The sequence below is a fragment of the Wasmannia auropunctata genome, unplaced genomic scaffold (genome assembly GCF_000956235.1).
Source record: "Wasmannia auropunctata unplaced genomic scaffold, wasmannia.A_1.0 LD277282.1, whole genome shotgun sequence".
NCBI classification, from domain to species: Eukaryota; Metazoa; Arthropoda; class Insecta; order Hymenoptera; family Formicidae; genus Wasmannia; species Wasmannia auropunctata.
The window spans coordinates 1-681 of NW_012085608.1; the positions used below are offsets into that span (position 1 = coordinate 1).

A 681-nucleotide genomic window follows, 5' to 3' on the forward strand; every position below is an offset into this window, starting at 1 on the left:
GACGTGTGCTCTTCCGATCTTATGTTGATTCTTGAAATGTTATTAATTTCATTTATCATTTTCGAAGAAGAGTTGATTTTAAATTGATCTACTAAAATGGACGATTTCAAGAAGTCCCGTGTGATACATTTATATGATTCGTAGGTGAACCTTCCATTGAGCCGGAATGCATACAGGATAGCGATTGCCCATTGAATCTCGCTTGTATTAACAACAAATGTCAAGACCCGTGCGTGTCTGCTGGTATGTGTACCAGTGAACAGGAGTGCAGAGTCCTGAACACAGAACCGCTTCGTACGATGATCTGCTTGTGTCCACCGAATACAATCACTGATATTAACGGCCAGTGCAAGCAGATTGGTACGTGTCATTTTATAAACTGCATCGGCATATATAATATTTCGTATTATAATTCAATGGTTTTTTTTTAATTGCCTATGGATGCATTGCAGTGTTGGTCGACGTACAATGTCATTTAGATCAAGATTGCGCCAATCACGAGACGTGTCTGGACGGAAAATGCGTAGATGCCTGTTTGACAACTCAGTGCGGTTTTAACGCGCAATGCAAATCCACATCTCACACTGGTATCTGCTTCTGTTCTCAGGACTTTACCGGCAATGCTTATATAGAATGCATAAGAGGTAAATAGAATTTAAATTATAAATTGAAGCGTTTCTC

The 681-nt window shown here is 39.5% G+C and overlaps 1 protein-coding gene across 1 annotated transcript; it reads left to right on the forward strand.

Annotated features, from left to right (window-relative positions):
* Positions 1-144: 144 nt before the first annotated feature.
* LOC105461812 (WAP four-disulfide core domain protein 5-like) lies at positions 145-644 on the forward strand (the record flags this gene model as incomplete). Its single annotated transcript, XM_011708315.1, has 2 exons — positions 145-360; positions 453-644. Coding segments are annotated over 2 exons (408 nt in total), but the record flags the coding sequence as incomplete, so codon positions are not given.
* Positions 645-681: the final 37 nt, after the last annotated feature.